This window comes from Danio rerio, chromosome 21, assembly GCF_049306965.1.
Source record: "Danio rerio strain Tuebingen ecotype United States chromosome 21, GRCz12tu, whole genome shotgun sequence".
NCBI classification, from domain to species: Eukaryota; Metazoa; Chordata; class Actinopteri; order Cypriniformes; family Danionidae; genus Danio; species Danio rerio.
Window position 1 is genome coordinate 16,430,599 of NC_133196.1, and position 26,052 is coordinate 16,456,650.

Genomic DNA, 26,052 nt, shown 5'->3' on the forward strand with positions numbered 1-26,052 from the left:
ATAAGCATATGGGATCGCCTAGTGGGGATCACGCATAGCAGGCACCTATACCCAAAACGCGGGCTGACCAGCGGGCAGACCTACAACGTAGTGGGCCAGCAAGTGACTCCTCCGCTGAGTCAGTGCTGGGGGCCACGGAGGAATCTGCAGGGCTCACCTGACGGGGAACTTTACTGACAGATAAAAAAGGCGCACGTACCTCCGTGTTTAGGGAGAATGGCGCCGCAAGCGTGTTTCAACACCCTACCGAGTTGTCTCCTCAATCACCAAAGGGTTACCTAATACCCTTGAGGAAACCGGCTCCACTCGCAGATTGTAAAACCTTGCAAATGTGTTGGGTGTCGCCCAGCCCGCAGCTCTACAGATGTCTGTTAGAGAGGCGCCGCGTGCACGCGCCCAAGAGGATGCAACGCTCCGAGTGGAGTGTGCACGTACTCCCGGGGGACACGGCTGACCTCGACTCGAATAAGCGAGTGAAATGGCATCCACAATCCAGTGGGATAATCTTTGTTTCGATACGGCACTTCCCTGCTGCCGACCGCCATAACAGACAAAGAGCTGCTCAGATGATCTAAAATTCTGAGTACGGTCCACATAAATGCGCAGAGCGCGAACTGGACAAAGTAAAGAAAGGGCTGGGTCTGCCTCCTCCGGGGGCAGCGCTTGCAGGTTCACTACCTGATCTCTAAAGGGGGTGGTAGGAACCTTGGGCACATAACCGGGGCGGGGTCTCAGGATAACGTGAGAGTAATCCGGCCCGAATTCCAGGCACAAGTCACTGACCGAAAATGCCTCCAGGTCCCCGACCCTCTTGATGGAGGCCAACGCAACCAGCAGAGCTGTCTTCAGGGACAGAAATCTTAGAGATACTGATTCGAGTGGCTCAAAGGGATCGGATCGCAGACTCGTGAGAACGAGGGCGAGATCCCAAGAGGGCATGAGAGGGGGGCGAGATGGATTAATTCGCCTAGCACCCCTAAGGAACTGGATGACCAGGTTATGCTTTCCCACGGTGCCGCCAGCTACCGCGCTATGATAAGCGGAGATGGCGGCCACGTAAACCTTGAGAGTGGAGGGCGACAGCCTGCTGTCCAACTTCTCTTGAAGGAAAGAGAGCACAACACTAATCTGGCAATTTCGGGGGTCTTCTCTGCGAGAGACGCACCATTCAGTGAATAGACTCCACTTCAGGGCGTAAGCGCGCCTCGTGGAGGGGGCTCTAGCCTGAGTGATGGTATTAACCACCGCAGTCGGTAGGTTACCTAAGTCTTCCTCCCGTCTAGGGACCACACGTGGAGGTTCCAAAGATCGGGGCGAGGGTGCCAGATGGTGCCCTGTCCCTGAGAGAGTAGGTCCTCTCTCAAAGGGATCCGCCAGGGGAGGGCCGTCGCGAGGAGTGAGAGCTCTGATATCCAGGTCCGGTTGGGCCAAAGGGGCGCAACTAGAAGAACCTGTTCCTCGTCCTCCCTGACCTTGCACAGAAACTGCGCGAGCAGGCTCACTGGGGGAAACGCATACTTGCGCATGCTCCGAGGCCAGCTGTGGGCCAGTGCATCCGTGCCGAGAGAGCCCTCGGTCAGGGAAAAAAACAACTGGCAGTGAGCGTTCTCGGGGGAAGCAAACAGATCGATCTGGGCCTCCCCGAATCGCGCCCATATCAGCTGAACAGACTCGGGGTGGAGTCTCCATTCTCCAGGGCGTAACAGCTGTCGTGAGAGCGCATCGGCTGCACGATTGAGCGTGCCTGGGACGTGAATGGCGCGCAGCGATTTCAGCCGCGGGTGACTCCAGAGGAGCAGACGGCGGGCGAGCTGAGACATGCGGAGAGCGCATACCCCCCATGCGGTTGATATACGCCGCCGTACTGTCCGTCCTGACCAGCACGTGTTGCCGCTCCAGCACCGGTAAAAAGCGGTGGAGAGCGAGGAACACTGCCAACAGCTCTAGGCGATTGATATGCCAATGCAGCTGGGCACCCTTCCAGAGGCCCGCAGCCGCATGCCCGCGACACACGGCCCCCCAACCCGTGTTGGAAGCGTCTGTTGAAACAACAACATGGCTGGACGCCTGTCCTAGAGGCACACCGGCCTGTAGGAACGAGGGGTCGTTCCAAGGGCTGAGGGCGCGGCGACACAGCGCAGTAACCGAGACCCGGTGTGTGCCCGCGTGCCATGCGCGTCTGGGGACCCGATCGTGAAGCCAGTGCTGAAGTGGTCTCATATGGAGTAACCCGAGCGGCGTGACGGCGGCTGCGGATGCCATATGCCCCAGGAGCCTCTGAAAGAACTTCAGTGGGACCACTAGTTTGCTGTCGAGCTCCCTCAGACAGTTCAGCAACAGGCGAGCGCGTTCCTCGGAGAGGTGCGCTACCATGGTGATCGAGTCCAGCTCCATCCCGAGAAAAGAAATCCTCTGCACGGGGGCGAGTTTGCTCTTTTCTCGGTTGACCTGAAGCCCCAGTAGGCGGAGATGCCGAAGCACCTCATCCCTGTGCATAATCAATTGCTCCCGCGAGTGGGCTAAAATCAGCCAGTCGTCGAGATAACTGAGTATGCGAATGCCCGCGAGCCGAAGGGGCGCTAGGGCACCCTCCGCGAGTTTGGTGAAGACCCGCGGAGACAGAGAGAGCCCGAAGGGGAGGACCTTGTACTGCCACGCTCGACCCTCGAACGCAAACCGCAGAAATTGGCGGTGGCGTGGAAGAATGGAGACATGGAAATACGCGTCCTTCAGGTCTATGGCTGCAAACCAATCCCGAGGACGAACGCATTGGAGAATGCGCCTCTGCGTGAGCATTCTGAACGGCAGCTTGTGCAGACAGCGGTTCAAAACGCGCAGATCTAGGATTGGCCGTGACCCACCGCTCTTTTTGGGTACGATGAAGTATGGGCTGTAAAACCCACTCTCCATCTCGGCTGGAGGAACCGGCTCGATTGCACCCTTCGCCAGGAGGGCAGCAATCTCCTCTCGCAAGACAGGGGCGGACAGGGGGTTGACCCTGGAGAAATACACGCCCGTAAACTTGGGGGGCCGTTTCGCGAACTGAATCGCGTAACCGAGTCTGATTGTGCGTATGAGCCACCGCGAGGGGCTGGCCCGCGCTAACCAGGCAGGCAGAGCCCTCGCTAATGGAGTCATCGCTACAATCGCTGACGTACCAGCGGTGGGGCAGCGCGGAGTGGGTGTGCTGATCCGGGAAGCACGAGGGTCCCGCGGAAGAGCTGGAGGAGAGCGATTCGCTCTGGCTCCGCACCCTGACTCCGGAGAGGGGGCTGGAGGGCTGAGGGAAGGGAGACCGTCCCCCCAGCGCTCGTGAGCCACTGGCGAAGCACGTAGAGTCTGCGAGCCGGAAGGCAGCGCGTCCCGGACTGGCAGAACTCGTGCAGTCACATCCGGGGAAGGGAAAAAGTGCTCTTTTACTGATGTTTTGGTGGCACTGAAAAGTACCGTTGTTATCGGGGCCCCGCCCTCCAGCGGGGAAAGAGCAAGTTTCCTCTTCTCCGGATGGCCTGTCTCAGGGACGCTTCGCGGTCCGTTTACCGGACTTAACGGCGCCCTGGGCAGGAGGGGCTGCCTGCTTTCGAGGTGAACGCCGCGCCCGCTTGGCCGGAGGCGCAGGCGGGGGCGGGGCAGCACTCGTTGGCGGGCGCCCTCGGCGAGGAACAGCGGAGGTGGATGGCTCGGCGGGCGGAGCGGGCTTACGGCCACGCCGATAGATGACATTGCCCATCGCATCCGACTGCTCTTTCACCGCCTTGAATTCCTGGGTGAATTCACCGACAGTGTCGCCGAACAGGCCAGCCTGGGATATGGGCGAGTCAAGAAAGCGAACTTTGTCAACGTCGCGCATATCGGCCAGGTTTAGCCAGAGGTGGCGTTCCTGAACCACAAGTGTGGACATCGTCCTCCCCAGCGCACACGCGGCGGACTTAGTAGTCCGAAGAGCATAGTCGGTCACGGTGCGCAGCTCATGTAATAAGCTTGGGTTGGACCCGCCCTCGTGCAGCTCGGCCAGCGCCTGCGCTTGGTAGCGCTGGTAGGTGGCCATCGCGTGCAAAGCAGAAGCAGCCTGGCCCGCAGCCTTATAAGCTCTGGCTCCGAGGGAGGCAGACAACCTACAGGCTTTGGACGGGAGGCGGGGCAAACCCCGCCACGTAGAGGCGCCGCGCGGACAAAGATTGACCGCGATAGCGCGCTCCACTGACGGGATCGCCTCATACCCCCTGGCAGCTCCGCCGTCAAGGGCGGTGAGGGCGGAGGCACTCGCAGCACGGGCAGAGAAAGGTGCCCTCCAGGACTGCGTGAGCCTACTGTGCACTTCCGGGAAGAAGGGGACGAGAGGCTTCGAAGGCTTCGCCTTCTGGTCCTCTACGTAGCACCCATCTAGTCGGTCCGGCCGCGGAGCTGGGGGATAAACCATCTCCAACCCCACGGCCGAAGCAGCCCGGGAAAGCACGGCTAACATGTCCGCTTCAGGATCCGATTTGACAGCGCTCACCTGCCCGGAGGGGGCGAGCGGGTCCGGATCTTCGTCGGACAGTGAAAGCCCACCCTCCGATGCCGCGGAGGACATCTGATCTCCGGTGTCAGCGAGTGTGAGAGCTACCATCTGGTTAGACGGATCACTCTCACCACCCGAAGCTTGGATGGAGCGCCGTGAGGAGCGAGAGGTCCGCGAGCCCGTGGGCGGCGGATTAGCTCCCGCTGAAACCCTCAGATCTGCCCGAGCGCCCGCTGCTTTTTTAGAACAGGAGGCAACTGGGGTGGCTCGCTCTCTTGCGAAAGTTAGCCGCGATCTTAGCTGTGCAACGGTCATGGCATCGCAATGACGACATGAACCGCCCGCGAGCACCGCATTAACATGCTGGACCCCCAAACATGCAATGCAGTGATCGTGTCCATCATCCGGAGACAGGAAACCCCCGCATCCAGAAACGCACAGTCGGAGCGCCATCCTGAAAAGGACGTGCTGCACGACTGTGTTGCTCTTTTAGGAAAGTTGCAACTATACGCACCGCTCTGGAGGACCGGACCCAAAGAACCGCAGGCAAGGGAGTAACCCAGCTCGACCATCTGCCACCGCGAAGACCCACTCTGGACCGGGAGACACACTCGTTCGCTCTGAAGTGCTGATCAGCAAGAGGAATCCTCATCGACTCACTCAGAAAGGATCTGAAGCGAAAAGGATGGCGTCTGCTGGCTTCAGGTGTGCTTATATGCTGAGATAATTGCAGATGTCGCACACCTGCGCAAGCTTACGCTGCCAATTAATTTCATTCATTGGCCCGTTCAATACTCTCCAGATAAGCGGCTTCTGATCCGAATCCTCCCATTCATGGCACTGAAGTTCCCCAACCGAAGGGGAACTGTATATTTTGTTATCATTTACTCACCCTTTACTTCACTGCTTGATTTTCATTTTTCTTCTGTTAAACTAAAATCATGATATTCTGAAGATAGCTGGAAACCTGTGAAAACTGACTTCCATAGTATTTGTTTTTCCTACTAAGTCAGTCAATGTTTCTAACGAAATATGTTCTTTGTGTTTAATACAAATGAACTCAAAAAGGGTTGAAACCATCTGATGGTGAGCAAATAATGAGTACATTTAAATTTTGGGGTGAACTATCCCTTTAATACTCATACTCTGAATGTCTCCTTTTTATGTATTTAGAAAAATGAGTGTGATAACAAAAATTTGGAAATACACAGCCACTTGGTTTTTTAAAGCGGGCAGTCACCATAGTTTTCCATAGTAATTTAATTTTCCACTCTGCAATATATAAAAATATTGGATAGTAGATCCACATCAAAATGTCATGTGAAGTGGCGATCTGAAAGTATGATGCCTATATTTTCCTTAAATTGTTTCAATAGATCCAACTAATTTGAACAAAAAGGGTTGTAACAAATGACATTTAAAGGTGATCGTTTTCCCGGTAATGAAACAACAACTGCTTCAGTAATGAAAGTTGAGTAGTAAAGTGGTTACATAGCTTTTATCCCACAAAACTGTACAATGCACTTACTAAAGGGACAATTGTTATGGGGAAACCTGATGTTAAGAGCTTTGCTCAAGGGCATACTGATGATGGATCAAGTTTTTCATTAGTACACCAACACACACTGATGGAAGCTGACAGTAGTGATATAAAAATCAATACTGTGTGATCTCTTTATTTACCGAAATCTAATTTACAGAAGTTAAATCTTCGTCATTCATTCTTTTATTTATCTAGGCCTGTAAACTGTACATAAAGACTTTGAGACTCATGAGGACAGTGGGCAGTGTCAAAAACTGACTTGCTGTGCATAAAAGACTGACTGTGGTTAAAATGACTTATGCATCTTAATGGTAATTTAGGTCAATTTAAACAAAGAAGTAAACTGTAAGTGTTCAACTTATGCAGAGTTCAGACTGATTTTAGCACAGATTTTGACTCCCTGAGAGGTTTTTTAGAAATCGCTGACAGATATTTGGCATGCTAAATATCTGGGCCTGTCGGCGATTCAAATCATGCCATGTGAAATGTGTTTTGATTGAAAATAACATTGGCGATCACCTACAGCCAATGAGAGTGCAGCATCCACTAGAGTGGGTATCTGCAGGCCAGAGGGAGGTTGGAGTAGTTAAAAGCACTTCTTTTCAGTCTATTTAGACACAAGAAATGGAGGAAAAACTAGTGTAAATTTGGCAGGATACCTGTTTGATGTGTCATCTGAGCAATATCACAACCAGGTCAAGACCAGGTCAAGGAAAAACTGCTAATTCCCTTCAAAAACCCAGGTGAGCCAAATTGTACTTTTCCTACCCCACTAAAGACTCTTTCTCAATATGTAGTTAATAAAAAAGATTATTCTGTGACCTCACGTTATTTTCATGTCACTTCTCGTGTGTGATTGGCTCTAAGACGTATTTTGCATACCAAGACAAAGTTGTCGGCAATTGTTCCTATTGTAAAGTCATGCAGTGTGAAACTTTCTGTCACTAACCCATCTTGCAGTGTAAACAAAGTAGCGATGAAATGCTAGCCCAGATAGTCATGCAGTGTGAAAATTGTGCAGTCTGAACTTGATTCACAACACATTTTGAAGCATAGGTTTTACAAACCAAAAAAAAAAAAATTGTATGCTGCTTGTTTCAACTACTTAATGATAACGAGCTGAATTTAAGAGATTTTTTTGGGGAAAACTTAATTGTTTTATGTGCAATCAACTTGTAAAAACATTTTAAAAACAATTAAGTTAACGTAACAATTCGTGTTGGGACAACATGAAGAAATGTGCATTTTATATAGTGAATCTTCTTCACACCATCACCATTAAAAATCAATGGATCACGTGTATTCATGAAGTAATTCAATGAAATCTTCATATATCAAATATAACAATGCTGTAAAAAACAATCAAATGCTGTAGCAAGTCATTAAGTTGAAGTGAAACAGAGCAAAATGCATATTTTATACTGTCTCTCTTCATTTTGACCACTGCAAGGCCATTCATCTTCTACAGCAATGGTCTCAAACTCAGTTCCTGGAGGGCCGCAGCTCTACAGTTTAGCTCCAACCACCTACAACTCACACCTGCTTAATAGTCTTTAGTAGTGTTGAACACCTTGATTAGCTGGATCAGCTGTGTTTGATTAGGGTTGGAGCAAATCTGTGCAGAGCTGTGACCCTCCAGGAATTGAGTTTGAGACCTATGTTCTACAGATTTTATGCCCAAGTCTATTTAACTAGAAAAAAAATTTGCTACCGGCTGAAACATATATTATTTCTCTCTGCCATTCTCGTAGGGAGCAGACAAGGAAGGAGCCGTGTCATTTAAACTTTACAGCTTCTTGAATTTTTTTGTGTGTACATCAAAAGCCTTCACTCTCGCAAAATGATTTCTCTGGCACTCCTTGCATCCGAGAAGGTCTTTCTTCCACCCTTCTCTGCACTTGCTCTGTCGTCTCGTTAGGAACTGGAAGAAATGCAAATGAGAGACAAACCATGGGAGCACCTGCTGTGTGTCTCTAAAGGCCTGGAAAACGAACAGACTTAGTAGAGGGCATTATGGGGTTGTCACCAAAATCTACAGGGTGCTTTAAAAAAATTACCTGGCCTTTTGCTGACATGTTTATAGTGGAGAGGCCTGTTAAATAATCAAAAACTTCGATAAAAAAATCATGCGATTCTCCAAGCAATTGAGGACAAACTCTGTTGTTGCTGGGTTTTTGATGGTGCGTTATGGTTGTCTGTTTCTAGATAGACTCTTAGTTTATTTTAAGCAGTAAAGGAAAATGCCAACCCAACACAAAACCACCATAATTATAAAAGCCAGAGCCAGTTTGGACAGCCACAGGAAAGGCGTCCTTGATCTCAGTGTGCCTGGGGTAGGATAGGGGTACCCCTTGCCTAAAATAAAACCAAAGAAGCACATGGAGTTAATTTGGGGTTTTCTTTAGAGAGATTTGGACTAGAACTGCATTGGTTCAGAAGTGCTGAAATTGGTTTGATTTAACAGAAAACACGTAGCATTGCGTGCAGCAACAGTGCGTTCTTCTTACTTCTTCAACCACACTGATCTGCTACTACTGAGAGCTTGTTGCTGGCGCAGGGTCCTATTCTATTCATTCTCTCATGCATGTAACTTATTACAGAGCACTGTTTTCTGAGGTTTACCCATTGAAGCTTTTAGTATAATCACTACCTTAACCCGTATGTACATATCAAAATTACATCATTACCATGAATACTAAAATACACAGAGACTATTTTAGGAGTTTCTTTGATCAGTGTACATGTTAAATAGCAAAAATATGTTGCTTGATTGCTTAAAACTATGCACAATTAACTATAAGTTTACACTTATATATTACTGACTATACATAACTGGAACTATATATACAACATAGAATACTATTTAGATCAAATTAAAGTGTTACCCTATACATACACAAGTTATGTCAGGCGGAAATACATAAAGGATAATATCCAACTGGCTGTTCACATTATATTTAAGCAATGCACAATTACTGGAAAAAAAAAGTCACTTGTGTAATTTATCAAGTAAGGGTTCAACTATGGGTAGGTTATTAAGGCTAGAAAAGTTACAGCTGCAGCTACTGAGCATGTGTACATCAATATAGTATCATTTTTGTGATGTTGTTTAACAATAATTACTTTTTTCATTATTGTAAGGGGTATATTAAGAATTGGGGTAAGTGTAGTCGCTAGTATAATACAGTGGTTCTCAAAGTGGGGGTCGGGACCCCCCGAGGGGTCGTGGGACAACGAAAGGGGGTCGCCTGGTGATTTCCAAAAATGTATTTATTTTTATTAAACCATAAGAATTACCATATTCTATCCATAACCTAGAAAAAAATAGTAATTTATAGTTACTATATACTACTTTATATAGTTAATATAGTAGCTTATAGTTACTAGTTCTATTCAATTGCGATCGCTGGGGTAATTACATTATATTAAAGACACAGCATAGCTTCAGATGCAGCAGATTGATATTATAACACCAGGTTAAGCTTTCTGGGCCATTTACAGCCCTAACATACATAAAAAAATCTATGAAGAATAAACTTTGGTCTATTGGTGTGTGTGTGTGCCATTGCATGCAAAGTTTCTGTATTTATAACCAGCTCAGAGGATATTGGGGGTTGCGAGCCACTGGCATTGTTATTTTGGGGGTCGCGAGCTGAAACGTTTGAGAACCCCTAGTATAATACAATAGGTTACTGTAACAGAGGTTTGCGGTAGGTGTGGACATTAATAAAACAACAGGTTAGTATAAAGGATTGGTTGGGTTGGGCTAGGTGTAGACGCTAATAAAACACAATAGTTTACTGTAAAAGATAGGTTTGGGGTTGGGTAGGTGTACATGTTAAAAAAACCAACAGGTGACTGTAAAGGATAAGTTTGGAGTTGGGGAAGGTGTAGATATTAATAAAACAATGGCTTACTGTAAAGGAAACGTTTAAGGTTGAAGTAAGTGTAGATATTAATAAAACACATTAGGTTACTGTAAAGGATATGTTTGGGGTTGGTGTAGGTGTGGATGTTAATAAACAATATGTTAATGTAAAGGATAGGGTAGGGGTTGGAGTAGGTGTAGACATTAATAAACACAATACAGTAGGTTTCTGTAAAGGATATGTCTGGGGTTGGGGTAGGTGTAGATGTCAATAAAAACACAATAGGTTACTGTAAATGATTAGTTTGAGGTTGGTGTAAGTGTTAATGTTAATAAAACACAATAGGTTACTGTAAAAGATTGGTTAGAGGTTGAAGTAGGTGTAGATGTTAAAAAACACAATAGGTTACTCTAAAGGATAAGTTTAGGGTTAAAGTAGGTGTAGATGTTAATAAAACACAATAGTTTAAAGTAAAGTATAGGTTTGAGGTTGGGGTAGGTGTAGATGTTAATAGAACAGAATAGGCTACTGCAAAGGATAGGTTTGGGGTTGGGCTAGGTGTAGATGTTGATAGAACAGAATAGGTTACTGTAAAGGATCGGTCTGGGGTTGGGGTATGTCTAGCTGTTAATAAAAAAAAATAGGATACTAAAAAGGTTAAGTTTGGGGTTGGAGTAGGTGTAGACATTAATAAAATACAAGGTACTGTAACATATGTTTGGGGTTGGAGTAGGTGTGGCCGTTAATAAAACACAGTTGGTTGAAGTCTGTGTCAAATACGAGACAATAAACAAATCAATAAAACTGGTAAACTTGTACAGCTTACACAGAGCTCAAGACCCACCAATTTGGATCTGGCTCTCATAGCCATATAGTTTCATATAGTTTATACCTAACTAGAATTTTGTGCCATTTACGATACAAACTTTGCCTGTCTTTAACAGAACTTTCCAGTAATCTGTTAAATTAAATCCAGTAATTTAACAGAAGTAAGCTTCAAGTTCCAAAAAACAAGAAGAACCAGAATGATACAGTATAAAATGCCAGCACAATCATCAAACATTCAACAGTATATAAAACTGCCTTGTGTTCCTGAATAAAATTTCATGCAAGCTTTGGGAGTGCAGGTAAACTAGTAGTTCAATGTTTTTCTATAGTTTCTTTTGTTCAATTTTACGTTAAAATTTATAGAACAAAATATTCTGTGAAACTTTATTGAAAATTGTAACAAATGCAGAAAGAAAATGCTTTGGGGATAAAAAAAACAAATGTTTGGTTGCTGTGCCCTTCTTGGTACATTGTACATTGTCAGTACATTTTTATTACCAAAGCCATCCGTTTTACACGTTTGCCACCAGGGATGTTTCTCATTACAGAACACTAACCATGTGGCTGACCTCGCATCCAGATTGCCGCTCAAGTCAAACAGATCAACAGGCAACAGCAACAGGGTCAGAAAGCCCTGCAAGGCATTTGTCTCAGGGAGATGAGCTGCACTGGGTGCCAATAAGAAAGTGTTCTTTAAAGCCCAGTCTCTGTCTGACACTCTATATATCTACAGGCACCATCCAGGGATTCTTTCGAATGAGTTACAATATAGGAGTGAGAAGAGAGTGATGAGCTTCCACCTCTTACTACTCTTCCCTTGTGTTTCCTCCTTTACTCTGGGCTGGACACAATCAAAACGAGTGAAATAGCTGGGGACAGATACACATCAGTGTGGCTAGCTTTCTATAGAGATCTATGGAAATCATTCTGATTAATGAATTCAAATGTAGTTTACAATGATTGCTTAATAAAATTATTTGGTTTAAGGCTGGTATAGGGCTGCACAACATATCGTTTCAGCATCAATATCACAATATTTGCATCTGCAATAGTCACATTGCAGGATCTGAAATATCGAATCGAGATTATAGTTGACTAGGAGCCACAGCTGAAAACACTCATGATTTGTGGAGTATTGCAATGTTTAATTGTAAAGTTACTGAAATGTTTGTCATTTGCAAGTGTTTTTTAAGGGCTTGTGACTGTGTGAACATTTCATGTAAATCATTAAGGCATAATTATTTATACTGTTTGTAACTATATATATATATATATATATATATATATATATATATATATATAAAAAAGATTAAATGTAATTGTGTTATAGTGGACATTTGATTATTCAATTTGTTTACCTGAATATTTTTAAACTCATAGAAAACAATTTACTTTATGTATTTTTGCTTTACCATATTTACCAACAATTGTGATTGATTTATTGTATTTTAAGCAGATGCACTCCTCTAAAATTATGATTTTTTCCCCAAAATTGGAAAATATTGTGCAATTGTACTCAATATTGCAATATGTATCACAGGGGAAAGTTGGGGGAAATTTGCAATGACAGTTTTTTTTCAGCATCGTGCAGCCCCAGCTGGGTGATATGAAAAAAAAATCTTATTTTATAATATAAGCCATCTCATATCCTGATAATAATATATTGATAAAGTAACCTTTATGTAAACTCAAAAAATTAATAGTTTATAAAAATTTAGACCACATGCACAGAACTATTTCTTTTGTCATTTTAAAGTAAATACTCAGAAATGTACTCATTTATGCAAACATATTTCTCACTTTATTTAGAACTGCAGGGCGAATGTTTTATTAAAATGTAAATATAAAATATTCATAAAATATCAAACACTTAAAAAAAACATGATTATAGGTTCAATATGAAAAAAATCAATTAATAAAATGCAAAATGTTGAAACTTTTAAGAAAGCAACTTTCTCGTGATGCTGTTATTCATGTTTCTGTCTGCATCCCTGCAATGATATGTAATATTACGCTCATATGAATTATAAAAAATATTACCGTAAATAATTTGTTTTGCAAAACCACAATACAAATTATAATGTTTTGTCCATACAATATATACATACACACACACACACACACACACACACACACACACACACACACACACACACACACACACATATATATATATTGTCCTATTGTGGTTAAGAGCTTTAGATCACATCCAGTTGCAGCTGCAAGTTAACAAGAATTATTTACAGTATATTATTAATTAAATGCCCCATTAATTGTATTTTATTAACGTCTACCCCTATACTAATTATCCTTAACCTAACTGTCACAGTAATGTAAAAACAAATCTGGATCTGGAGTCTTCTCTATTAATATAGATGATTAACCATGTGCATGGATGTCACAAGCTTCAAATCACACTGCATGAATATACAACATTTCCTGCTTACTGTTCTTTATCAATGTTATGCTGCTTATATAAATCAGGTAGTAAAACTGCTCATTTTCTATCACCGAAACAAGCTGTCTGTGGCTGAGAGAACTGATGGGAAGTTGTTCTGCTCCACTTCAAATATGGAGGAAGACTTTTAGAATAACATGTCATTTATGACACTTCATTCCAGAAAAAAAACAACATCTCAAAAGCTTGTCCTCTTGATTGGATTATAAAAAGTCCACAGCACCTCTTCTCAGCAAATTAAAATTTCATTTAGATCAAGCTCAGATGGATTGCTTTAATTGTTAACCAGTCATAAGTGTCAATATTGTGAAATTGAGATGTATACATTACATAAACGATGCATAAATAAGCTTTTTGTTGTTAGAAATGAACAACATTTGGACGAGATATAACTATGTTAAAATATGGAATCTGAGAGTTCAGAAAAGTCAAACTACTGAGAAAAAACATTTAAAGATGTATAAATTAATTCACAGTAGGATATGTACAAAATATCATCATGTAATATTATCTTTACTTAATATAGTTATGAGTTTGGGCATAAAAGCATTAAACACTTTGACCCATACAATGTAATTTGTGACAAAATATACATGTACAACATAAGAAAAAAAACAAAACAAAGATAATGTTTTATCATACAAGGTCATAAATAAACCAATAACAATTTATTTGGTTTCATGTAAAATGTAGTATGGACACCAAATTTCCAAGCTTCAAACCATCTGAATTGTACAATGTAACTTCCAGGTTGTAAGTTAATCTAATTAGGCCTTTAAAAATATCACTACCCAAAAATCTGAACACACAGGTTTAGCAGTTGCATACACATATTGCTCTGCTGCCTCATTGTGCCAGATCTATTCTCATCTACACCTCCGCCACCTCTCCACAGACCTCATTCCTGAAATAATCTCCATGTCCCAAATTTTCCTAACTCCAGATGCCAGGAAATGGTCTAGAGGTCACAGAAATCCAGAACAACAGCCAGAAATAGGACGTGAACCAAACTGCAGAACAAAGCAGCAGAAAAGAAGAAGATTCCTTAGGTAAGCTTTAAGTGAAATTGAAGAACAAACTGGTGTTACATAGGTTCAAACATTAGACAAAAGCAAAGTTCAATAGGAGTTTTAATCTTTCTGGAAAAGTTCAATACCCATGAAAACATGAAAAGAGAGTAGGTAGACAAAGTATAGCATGCAACCTGATTGCAGTTTATTTAAAAGATGACTTAGAGAAGAAATAGTTCATTTATTGCAGAGTGAGCCGTCTTGACAGCCTCACGTTCCTTGATCTGTTTAACCTATCAGTCTATTTTATTCTATATAAGGGAATTCATTTTACTTGAAGTGTTTGTTAATTAAAATGTGTGATTTTGTTATTGAAAGTATGTTACCACATTTGTTTTTTATTTAATACAGTTTCCATAACCTTCATTTATTATTTGTTCTTGTTTTAATTTAATTATCCTCACCCTTAACACATCTTCTACTTATTTGCAGCTTATTTCTGATTTGGGAGTGAGTTGTTTGCTAAATGTTAGGCTATTTTAATAAATGTATTGACAGACCTGTTTTATGTATTATTATTGCACCACTGTCTTCTTGATTCTAATTGGTCAATCGCAACATTCCAAGGTATGTTATTCCCAGTTAACAACCTTTAAATAACCACACTGCAAATCATTGTATGATTAATTAATCATGACAGCATATATGTTTTCATCATGTTATCATAAATCATGTTCAAACTTAATTGTTTAAGTTACACAAGCTGTTTTAAGGCAGCCTAATATAATACAAGTTAAAATGACTCATAAGGTTAAATTGATTCAGCTTAAAATTAAGAAAACAAGTTTATTGTTTACAGTGGAACTTTGAATCACCTTGACCGTCACTATGCCTATGTTCACATCCATATAAGTTGTATGTCATGCCACAGTTCTTTGACTCGCCATCTTAAATGTTTATTTTGTCTGCAGGGGTGATTGTCTTCAGAAACATTTTTTGTTTTGCTGGTTGAAAGTCTCTTGACATTCCAATTTTACTGATTAAAATAAATGATCTAAATTAATTTTATATTTTTATATTATGGGTAAGGCATAAAACAAAAAAAATGCTTGTCCAATTAATATTTGTCGGACTGACAATTCCCATAATTCTTATAAGTAGCCCAAACTGTCTGTCAGCAAATGTAGATATGTATATCTGTGCACCCATTCACCCAGATCCGCCGTTTGTGTGTGCCACTGAAATCTACCGGCGAAAGATTGATGTGACTATTTTAAATTTTATATTAACAGCATCGATAAAGCAGATTTTTATTTAATTTATCATCAAAACTTCAGTAAATAACGCTACTCTGCCTAGCCTGCCTTACTGAAGTGAAGTTGTTTTTATATTCACATTGGTTAATTTTTGAACGATGACAGCCTGTGATTCGCTCCCTATGTTGTTTACCATGCTACTCTGAATATTCGCTTTGAAATAGCATGTAAATATGACTTAATAATAAGTGTAATTCCTGCACTGCGGTGGCTAAATATAGCCTAAGCATAATCACTTTAAGACAAAGCATATAAGAGAGTTAAACCAGCGATCCCTTGAATTTATGAAAAATTGCATATCATGACAAGTTTTGCTTTCTACACATCTGAAAAATTGCTATAATACAGTTTTTTTTTTGTTTTTGTTTACAATTGTGGTAAAATAAAGTACTATAAAGTTTTCTAACTGGCGAATGACATGATTTAGTGGATCTCTGTCATCTTTAATGTGCGACTTTGTGATATCAGGAGGCATGATTTTTGATGACAGAAGAGGGACTGTGTTTAAAAAGATATTATGCTGATTTTGGCTGATCACCTACTACATCTTAAAATCCATAAAACAAAGCATATTGATGCTTTTACTACAACCTGTTGGACTGTTATGTCTCTGCGTTAGCAGTGAGGAAATGCACATGAGAACCGATTCCAAGTGACAGGTTCAATTAATGGGAGTTTCTTCCCTCCCAAAAAAATCACCTGATCTACTGCAACTGCAAATCAATCCACACTACATTATTCCAGGGAGACAGGTCTATCTTAGCCAAAGTGCAATGCTATTGATTTAATGTTTACCAGTACTCTAAATGCTGTGGCCTTTTTTAGTCTCCAAGGCTGTGCTCTTAAACTCATCCCTTTCTTTTGATTACTCTGCTCTGGGCCTGTGCTGGCTCCTGGCCACCTCGCTTTTGGATGTCAATCGCTTGCCCGCCCTGCTCATGCTGAAGTCTTTCTGGGTAATTAGAAACGAGAGCCTGTGAGTCGCATTGGTCTGATTGACATTTGTGAATGATGGACAGGCTCGTGACAGCAGAGGTGGCAGACTCGCAGATGAGGACGTGTCACTCTGGGTTTGCGAGCTAATATGCGGTGTGTACTATAATGAGGATGGCATGGGTGAGAAAGGCAGACAGTGGAGCTCTCGCGCTGCTTTGTGCATCTGTTGATGGTCCAGCTGGTACTCTCGCTAAAGACATTACGGCAGTTTGACTCTGAGGGTTTCAAAACAGAATGCGACTTGTAATATGGAATTAAAAAGGCAAGATAAACACCTTCGCAGCATGCTAAACAAAGTGATTCGAAAAACTGAGTTTACATAATTCATCTGGAGTATATTAGTGAAGCTGGCAGAGGTGGTCATTCATTTATTTTTCTTTAGCTTAGTCCCTTTACTCATCAGGGGTCGGCACAGCAGAATGAACCACCAACTTATTCAGCATATGTTTTATACAGCTGATGCCCTTCCAGCTGCAACCAATTACAGGGAAACACCCACACACTCTCACATTCACATTCATACACAACAGCCAATTTATCTTATTCAATTCAGTTGTAGCGCATGTCTTTGGACTGTAGGGGAATTGGGAGCACCGGTAAAGAAACCCACACAAACACAGGGTAAACATGCAAACACACCACAAAAATGCAAACTGACCCGGTGGGGAACCAGTGATCTTCTTGCTTTGAGGAAACAGTGCTAACCATTGAGCCAACATGCTACCTACAGTGGTGGTCATGTTTTTTTTTTAATAATAAAAATTAAAATAAAAAGGTTTCCAAGTACTGAGTTTTGGCTGAAAGGGCATCCGCTACATAAAACATATGCCGGAATAGTAGGTAGTTCATTCCGCTGTGGGGACCCCTGATAAATAAGGCATTAAGCCAATGGAAAATTAATGAATGAATGATAACAATGGAAAGTAAAAGGTAAAAGAAAGTAATTTATTTTTTATTCTCCCCGTTAGAATGTGCCTGGTTTAAAAGTATAGCTCACCCAAAAATGAAAATCCTGTCATCATTTACTCACACTTTACTTCTTTTAAACCTGTCCGAGTTTCTTTCGTCAGTAAAACATAAAAGAAGATATTCTAAAGAAAACTAGAACTCTGTAATCATCGAAATCTACACTACAAAACAATTTGTTGCCCTTTGTCAGCAATACAGTATTTAATTGATAATTTTAAACATGTGAAATAGGATCTCTTATTCTATTAATTTTAATAAATGTAAAGTCAGAATTATTCTGTTATGCACCAGCAGTTTGACGTCTCATTTCACTAGTCATTTGGAACATTAATGTAGGCACTTTACTTCTTGCATTAAGAATGCTTATTATGTTTGCTATAGAAAATCAGTTTTGTAAATGTATTTTGTTGCAGACACCAAAATACATATTTTAGCCCACTCTTTTTTTTACTGTAACTTTATTTTATCAATATATTTTATTTATTAAAGTAGAGCACGGGTTCCCAAACTTTTCAGCCCGCAACACCCCAAATAACAATTCTAGTTAATCACGACCCCCACTATCCTCGAAAATGGTTATAAACATAGAAATGTTGCAGACAAAAATGCACACACACCAAAAAGCCTATAAAAACACGAACATATTGACGACACAAAGTGCAACAGCCTTTCAACAAGATACTTTTTTTATAGCCATTTATTCATTGGTTTAATTTAATATTAACCTCACTGAATGAGACTGGTGGGCATAATGCTTACAGTAAAAGTCTATTCTAATTTTGAAGACCGCTACTTGGAGATCATCCTCCATGATCATTCATCGTCTTTATTTTTAATGTAGCCTATGTGAGTGCCGTAAAGGTGTCAAAGTTTCACATTGTACTGTAAAATCAATATGCTGCAACTGATGCTATTGCAGTGTTGATAAACACGGGAGAGGTCACAATTTAAACTAATCGAATGGCTAATGGCTTTTTATTTGCACATTGTTTTTTTTTTAAATATTAATATTAAATATTATTTTTAATCTTCTGAAGGTTATGGATAAAATATGGTAATTCTAATAGTTTAATAAAATTTCTTAGATTTTTGGAAATCACCAAGTGACCTCCTCCCCTTTGTCCTGCGACCCACACTTTGGGAACCACTGAGCTAGAGTACGTACAGTAGACTTATTAATGTAAAACATTTGTAAAAAGACCTTGAATAAGATAAAATCTTACATTTAAAATGTACTCAATTTAAAACTTTTATATTTTTTTTAAATACATAGTTTAATTCTATAAACTTCCAGAAAATTATTTTACTGGTGCCGTTATTTTTACCTGTGAGTAAAAATAAAAAGTGTAATATTTACAATTGTTGCCGTCACGATTTTTGGTGTATTTCTTTTGATTATGAAAGTGGTTAAAAACATCTATCGGTTGCCGTCTCCTTTTCTTCAAGCATGGAGTTTTAACTATGTTATGTACAAATAAAAAAGTATATATACATATATATATATATATATATATATATATATATATATATATATATATATATATATATATATATATATATATATATTTATTTATTTATTTTTTATTTATTTTTTTTTTTGCCTTTGTTTATAGGACAGTATGTGGGCAAAGGTGGAGAAATGCAATTGGGAAATGTCCACAATCCAGGATTCGAACTTAGAACCCTCAATGTGCAGTTGCCCTGATCACGAGTATCTCGGCATTGACAAATATAAAATATTTTGAAATACCAGAAACAGAATCAAAATTGCCTAAAATACTTTGTTCAAAAGCCAAATAATTCATGTTCAAGGGCAGTGATGCTGCATGGGAGAACCCCTGTGTCGGATTATATTTGAAGTCAACATTGTCCTGCTTTGACCCATTCTGTGCAGTCCAAGCAACACTCTTAAAACCAATCATGAAACCACATGTCCATCTGCTCCACCACAACGCCCTTATTTAACACGCGTCCACAACAATACCCTCACCATCTGTGCCATTACTTTAGATCTCTAAAAGCAGCATCTGCAGCCATCAGGTGTTGTAATGCCAACAGCCAGCGGAACCACAACCAGCATCCCTGGAGATGGACATGACTCCCCTAAATGTTCATTCAAGCATGAGTGTTAAGCCACTAATGTAGTTTAAGACATTGCAAGAAAGGGTGGGGTGAGAGATGTCATTCATGAGTGTCTTTCTGTTAGTGTAGTGATATAACCAGCTGCTGTCACAGTGCACTGTAAGCCGTCAGAAATCCTTCTATGCCACATTTAATGATCAGAGGTTTGATGACATGCAGTGTCACACGCTGGCAGACATCAACAGCCTCATTATATGTGGGGACCTACTGCTCAGTAGCGTCAGATTAGATTTGTGAGGGTCATTAAAGAAGGTGGTTCTTATGAAGCCTTTGAACCAGCTGCCATTCATTTGCGAGTTTAAATGAAAAAAATGTACTAGGCTTTCAACTACAAGAGGTTATTTACGTAAACGAAGGACTATCTGACCATAAGTGATTAAGGATATTGATTACTTCAGTTTCCTTTCATTAAAATAATCTTAGCACTTAAACGTCTTTATGCACTCTTCATGTTTACACCAGGAAAGCTTGATGGAAATGTATACTGGATATGGGAGATAAAAGGATATTGATTTAAAAAATCTATCGCTTTCAAAAGAAAATCTAATTTACAACAGAACAACGTAACAAGCGAGTAGTGGAGTGCTCTTGTTAACTGAAATTACAAGCATCTGAAGTTGATGTACATCAGTGACACACAGGCAAATAAAAACATCAGATCGCAACAATAAAAGTCACCTGAGATTTTAAAGCCAAAAGTCTTTACTCATGTGAAATAAAGGTATTTAATGGCATCTATTGTTCCAGGAAGAATTCTTAACATCCATGAAACACTTTCAAAGCACAATAGATTCTTCTGGAGGTTTTATAGGTCATTAAAATATTTCACTGAAAGAATCTCCCCTTTTTTTGTATGGTAATATTACTACGACTGCACAAAACTTTTCTCCATGGAAAACAAAGCTGTCAAGCTGCAATTTTGCTGGGTTTAAGTATAGAGAAACTACATTATTAAAATCTGAGCTCAGATCTCTGCACTGCACACAAGATTGTACTGTACACTTACACATATTCTACTTGTTAAGAAAAAACTCACCTAAGGCACAAAGTGAGCCAAGTTCATACTGAGGGGGGTTCATAAATAGATATGTTAAAGTGTGACAGAATACAATTAAAATATTGTATAAGCATAATTTTTGGCCTTCGTTGCTACCCACATTTATCTAAAGGACAGTGTAAAACTACAAATAATAATTTCTTTGAGTACAAATTAGCTGATGACTGCCCTCCAGCTCACATTCAACAAGCGAACATTACTAGTCACTTTTTTTCATTCAAACAAATGTGCACAGTTCACGCGCTTTCCAAAGACCAGCGCGCGTGAAAATGTCACGTCAACCAGTATTCCAGAGACCGCGCGTAGCATGGGTTTGAGGGGGAAAGAAAGAAGTGCTCGAAAATAAAACAAGGCACAAAAATAATGTCTTGCATGCACTGTACTGGAAATGTGGCCATGTAAAGTTCAACATAACCACCATTGCGTAACCAGACAGTAGAAAAAACGCACTCTTGACATGACATGCAGTGTTAAATCAAGGGATTCAGCACATAATGAAGTTTCTAATGTAAAAATGATAATAAAAAACCGAACTGTCCGATATTTAAAGAGACAGTGCACCCACTCTGTCTTTATACTATTTCAGACCAGTGTGAATTAAAATATTACAGCCTCATAATCATCATCAATCACTTTCATTTAATGCAAACAGAACCAAAAAAATGCGAATGGTTCTGTGCCAGAAAGTCAGGTCTGGATGAAAGTGATCGCATTAGCCAGTATGTGATGACAGGATTTCAAATCTTAAAAACTATTTCAAAGACGCACAAGCACCATTTGGTCCAGCTAAATCGGCGCGTGTAAACTTGACTTCTGTGAAGACATTAACGGAATCAATCCGTTATGTGCGTCCATTCAGACGTGTGGGAGTGCGGGTGAGAATACGTTTTCGATTTCACAGCCATGCCTAATACGTGCAATTATCTATACCCACAGGCCACAGGTTTGAATTTCACGCCTTTTTCCCTAAATGATAATTATTAGTCGGAAGACAGGCTTGAAAATGCACCTACCACCCCCATATCCATCTGCTCTGCTGTTATTGAAGGGGCAGCCCGAGTTTGAGATAAAAACCAAAGAACTGGAAAGAGAATCATCTCTGGGTAAATAATCCAAATGGTCCGAGCGGAATTCCACTTTCTGAGAGACTTCATATTGTCCCCCGCTCCCGGTTATCACAGAACGGTCTTTCTTTCCGCCGCATCCACGGTATAGATCACCCAAAGCCAGATCCCGGGCATTTAACGGTCCTCCGGAACGCGCGTCAGTCAAACTACCTCACTGTAGCGCGCAAACACGTGAAACACATATCACATTCACCAACATACAGGGCAATTAATTTCCTCAGGGATCTGTGTCTCCAAGCGAAATGTCATTCACAGTGGGCATGACGATTTGTCAAAGCTGCCTGAACGATGAGGTGTGTAAGCAGTCACTCCCAAAAGACCAAAAGTCAAACGCCTTCGCACGGTCTTAATCCAAAGTCATTGGAGATTAGTGCGCGCGTGCTGTCAGAGAAGAGGCACCGCGCGCTCACGCCGAACACAGCGGACTGACTGATGCGCGTGAAGAGCGAGGAGAACTTGTATAGCCTACTTCCCTGATGGGAGGGGGGGGGGTTCTGCGGGGGCATTGTCGTCCAGCTGAGACCTGCGCGTTTTTATTTTGTTTTCAAGTTTAGGTTTAAACCGCATTAACAATATCATACAACGTGATACTTAAATCATGTTAGACTAGAAATTGAATGGACAACTGTAAAGTGATGACGGGTAGGTGTTCTCGCAGACGTTTCAGTTTTGACGTCACTAACGGGGAAAGCTTCATTAATATTAGGTACCTACTTTCTGTGGCAAAACTTGTTTTTGATTTAGCAAAAAAAAAAAATTTAAATAAAAAAAATAATAATAATAAGAGCGTACACTGAAAAAAATGTCAAATGTGTTGAATTTAAGCAAACAAATTAAATTTAGTAATGTTTAACTTAATTTGTTTGTTTGAATCCAGTCCAAACAAATTGTTTACAACCACTTACCTTAAAATATTTTAGAAAATTCAAGAAATCACCTTTGAATAATATATTTTTTTCAGTGTACGTCTACTATTCAAAAAATAAGTGGTTAACCATATTTTCTGTTAGTCCAAGTTTATTCAAAATATTGATTAAAAGAAAGTTTAGGTGTTACCTAATAAATATCTAATTACAACTAAAACAAAAGAAATCTCATTTAAGATACTACACAAATTTTACCCTATAAAGCATTTATTTTTAAACAGATTTATTGAAGACATGAATGTCAATTGTTCATTCTGTTCATTATACCCATCAGTACCTCATATTTTCTGGCACTGTCGGTATACAAAACTGTTATGGTGGAAAGTACAGTATCTAATATAATGATAAGTTGGAAAATGAAGCTGTTATCAATCTTTTGATTATACTTACCAAATTTATATCCATAGTTGTAAGTTTAGCAGTCAAAAATCAATTTTTTTCAGTGGTTCTTGCAATATTTTTTTCTTTTTTTGTTATTTTATTTTACCTATTGAGTTTTTGAACTTTTGTATAATTTTTTTGTGCTTTTCATATGTTTTATGTACACCTCTGGCATTGTTTTGTATGTGTCAAATATGCATTATTAAAATAAAAAATAATAAAAAAAGATTATTGGTTAGGGTATGCTTTAAGGTTGTCAGACTTGATTGTGATGAATTTAGCCTGAAAAACTTTATTTCAATCTATTTAAACTTTTTATTTTGTTTTATAGATGTCGAATTGACATTTAAACATAGATATCTTGGCTAAAACAATGCTAAACTTGGCCTGTCAGTGAAAATCTACATTTAAGAATAGCCCAAAACTAGACTAGTCGTCAAATAGACACATTAGACAGACTTTGTGTATGTAGTTATCCATATCTGATTAGTTGATGACTAGTTTAGTTTTAGCCTATTTTTAGACGTCTATTAGACAGCCCAAATTTAACCTTGTTTTAGTCAAGACTATGTTTAGACATCAATAAGACATCTTTTAACAACAAAAAGCTCGTTGGGCTGTTTGGTACAAGATCAGACAATTCTTCAATATATATAATAGCTATTTATCAAACAAACTAAAATTGGACCTGTTTATGGCTGATGAAGAGCAAACTATCCAGATACACTATCAAGTACTAAAGGGAATGTGACAATGATATTGTACATGTACTTTGAATTGTTTTGCACTACTTTTTTAAGTTTGTATAATGTAAACAGGTAGCTTGGTCACTGTTTTCATTCATTCCTTCATTTTCTTGTCGGCTTGGTCCCTTTATTAATCTGGGGTCGCCACAGCGGAATGAACTGCCAACTTATCCAGCACATTTTTTACGCAGCGGATGCCCTTCCAGCCGCAACCCATCTCTGGGAAACATCCACACACACACACACACAGACACACACACACACACACACACACACACACACACACACACACACACACACACACACACACACAATTCACCTGTACCACATGTCTTTGGACTGTGGGGGAAACCGAAGCACCCAGAGGAAACCCACACAAACGCACGGAGAACATGCAAACTCCACACAGAAACGGTAACTAAGTCGAGGTTCGAACCAGCGACCTTCTTGCTGTGAGGCGACAGCACTACCTACTGCGCCACTGCCACAGCAAAAACAGTTGATGAGTGCATATGTGAGGGAATTAAAAAGGAACCACAGGGGGTGGTCAAGGACTGCCTTTATTTTTAAATTTTATTTTGTAAAGTTCTCTAAGGTCAACTTACATTGTTATCAAGAGTTTTACATAGAAAAAACAAAAGTAAAAGGCTATTTTCTGTGCTGTTTGAGCCCCCTCATCAGAACACACCATTTAAATAAGCGTGGTAGATTGTACACTCATTGTAATCACCCACTGTGATGACTGGCTTATAAATCTGCATATTTAAAACTTGTCAATATTTTGCTTCTAAGATAAAGTTTTGCTTCTAAGACACCGGAAGGAACAGCTGTTTGTAAATTTATGCATGCATGTTTGACAGCCTACATGCTTCATCAGGCATGTAGACAGGGGGCTTTCGGGTGGTTTGAAAGACCCACCCCTTACCAACAAAGGTCCAGAATCTGTCATGAGCTCATTTGTCTTATTTTGACTGCTATGCCATCATAAAAAGTAAAAATAACCATCGGAAAAAGGTTTTAATTCTAAGTGCAATCATCTGTTAGCTAACACTTTTGTGTGACTTCAGCTAATCAGTTTTGGCCCGCACACAATTATTTTTTTCTTGGTTCAATATCCAGCTGTGCAAGAAAACATACAACCTGATGTAAGTAAAGTCATCCTTCGCTACTGTATAGTTTTTAAATATAGAAAACATTGTACAAGTGACTTTTACTCTAAATCTTGGACCTTATTTTTGAAACTAAAAAAAAGAGAAACAAAAAGGTGTGAAGCACCAAAAACGATCTTAAAATTAATTTCAATACTATTTTGGCTATTTTTGTTAGCCATGAATTTTCAAATGTACTTATTTTGGTTATGATTACCATCTGACTTACAAATTCGCTGCTATATTAATGTAAAGTAAACTAGCTAAACCTCTACAAACTGAATTAGAAAAAAATATGTTTCATCAGAATCCTGTGACAAATCATATTTCATTGTTTTGTAGAAAATTGGTCAATGGCTCTAAAGAAACTTCAGATTCTAAGAAAGATTCATGGTGTACAGATTTACAATATGACCTGACAGATTTAGAATGGAGCCAAACTTGTGTTAAAGTCCAGAACTTGTCAATTAATACTAGATTTAAAATGATCCAATATAACTGGGCAATGCACACCTATATCACATCTGAAAAACTAAAAACATAAAGGAACATTCTTCCATTTTATCTGGGAATTTGAGATGATTTAGATTTCCTGGCAAAACGTAATCACATAAATTTCCTCAATTATTTTAAAACCGATTCCATGTTACACCTGAAATATGTGCTTTGGGTTTATTTCCTGTAAGTGTGTTATTACCAGGTCATCACATTAAAACGATTGATATATGCCTTGTTATTGCAAGGCGTTTGATAGCACTCTATTGGAAGAACATAGAAAGTTCATCCATTGACCACTGGCTGAAAGATTTGACATTACATTGCACTGGAAATAACCACCTACAGTTTTAAGGGCACATTAAAGGAATACCATAAAATTTGGCATCCGTTTATACAATTTTTGGAACATCACCATAAAATGGCACAAGCAAATACCTCTCGCGCTACTGGTTAACTGATTGACATGTGTATATGTGTATTTTTGTATGTGGAATAGAGTATATGTTTTTCTTTGTCTTAGCCCATGTATAACAATAT

At 40.3% G+C, this 26,052-nt stretch overlaps 1 protein-coding gene across 2 annotated transcripts in view; it reads right to left on the reverse strand.

Annotated features, from left to right (window-relative positions):
* The window catches only part of mmp17a (matrix metallopeptidase 17a), a 227,214-nt gene that overhangs the window by 134,382 nt on the left and 66,780 nt on the right, over positions 1 to 26,052 (reverse strand). The window contains exon 1 of one of the 2 annotated variants that reach the window (XM_693509.11): positions 21,703 to 22,252. The exons of the other annotated variant lie outside the window; for it this stretch is intronic. Within the exon in view, the coding sequence (XP_698601.6) occupies positions 21,703 to 21,843 (141 nt within the window). The 5' untranslated portion in view covers positions 21,844 to 22,252. Of the gene's footprint in view, positions 1 to 21,702; positions 22,253 to 26,052 lie in introns of those variants that run through there. 2 annotated transcript variants of the gene reach the window in all.